At 26.5% G+C, this 1,429-nt stretch overlaps 1 protein-coding gene across 1 annotated transcript; it reads right to left on the bottom strand.

Moving 5' to 3' along the window:
* Positions 1-930: 930 nt before the first annotated feature.
* Positions 931-1,128, bottom strand: M406DRAFT_234968 (uncharacterized protein; the record flags this gene model as incomplete). The annotated part of the gene is made up of 1 exon (XM_040916007.1): positions 931-1,128. A coding segment is annotated over one exon (198 nt), but the record flags the coding sequence as incomplete, so codon positions are not given.
* Positions 1,129-1,429: the final 301 nt, after the last annotated feature.

Below are 1,429 nucleotides of genomic sequence, written 5' to 3'. Positions count from 1 at the left end.
ATAATCGTTTATAAGTTATTCCGCAGGCTCTATTGTGCATAATCTTGCTTTCCTAATCAAGATGTTAAATAGAATTAACAGATCTTGTATTTCCAAGTTTCATTCTCGAAAAACTGAGGAATATAAAAGTCTTCTTTCCGCTATTCTCCAAAATTCCTTTACTATGCTTTTCTATTCATTTTGTAAGAATCAGAGTATTTCTTCTTATAAGATTTCTTCTCTTAATTCTTCTTATTATGCTAAATGCATTTAACTTAATCATTTCCAATACAATATACAGAATATTAGTTCTTTAGAGCTATATAAGATTGCTATTCAATACTAAGAGCTGAAGAATGAGTTATAAGCTGCTAAGAAGAAGATTCTTTAGCTATATAAGCAGAAAAGAATATAGTTTGAAAAGATGATATACGCTATTTATTATAATATTAACAATATAGAGAAGCTAGATTGCATTGAAGCTGAGAAAGCTGAAGAGAAATATTACTATGCTGCTACTGCTGTATAGAAGGCTGTATTTGAGAAGTTGGTTATAATTGCTGGAGATTCTTTCTTTAAGAGATTTGATTAGAATTCTGTAGATGTAAGGAATTCTGTAATAAACTGGTTGGATTTCCTGGAAAGTAAGATTTCTAAAGCTTCTAAGTTTCGGTTTGAAGCAAAGCGATTATTCTAGATGCTAGTTTCTTTTCTTTTTCAATACTCAGCTACTTTTTTCTAAGCATTTTTAATATTTTTCTATAATTCTTACGAATTTTCATTTGCTAAGTAATCTTTCCATTTAATAAGATATTCTCTTATGCTATCTATGCTTCTATGCTTGAGAATCTTCTTTACTTTATACTCTGATTCATTATTTTCTACTTCTGCTATATTATTTACTAATATTTTCTATGCTGCTGATTTCAGTAGTAAGATATAGAAAACCAAGTATATTCTTATTCTATAAGATAATACTAACTTATAATTAATTAAGAAAATCTGTTGCAAGATTTTAAATAATTCTAATTTCTTATAATTAAGTTTATTGCTAAATCTAGTTATTTTAATATTTTTTCGAAGTAAATAGATCTTATTTCTCTTCTGTAAGATTAGTTTTTTAATTCTTTTGGAATTTGTATGCTGCATTATTTATTTCTGAACGAATTGTAATTCTAACTAGAATTTCTTTTAAATCTTCTTAATCTTCTTAATTCTTTTATCTATAGCTTCTATATCTGCTTCTAGTAATACTTTGTAATAAGCTATTAAATTATATTTATAGAGTATAAAGAATAGTAATTTCTTTATTATGCTTATATGTAATGAGCACTGCAGTAATCCGAAGATTCCAAAGTATACAAAGGAGTTTATGCTAACAAGAGCAGTATCAAAGTATTAAATTCTTGAATACGGAATCATACAAGTTCTGAGAAATGATGCAAGTATT

Source organism: Cryphonectria parasitica (assembly GCF_011745365.1).
Source record: "Cryphonectria parasitica EP155 unplaced genomic scaffold M406scaffold_2, whole genome shotgun sequence".
NCBI lineage: Eukaryota > Fungi > Ascomycota > Sordariomycetes > Diaporthales > Cryphonectriaceae > Cryphonectria > Cryphonectria parasitica.
Note: the sequence above shows the minus strand (reverse complement) of the source record. Positions and strands in the feature narration are given on the sequence as shown.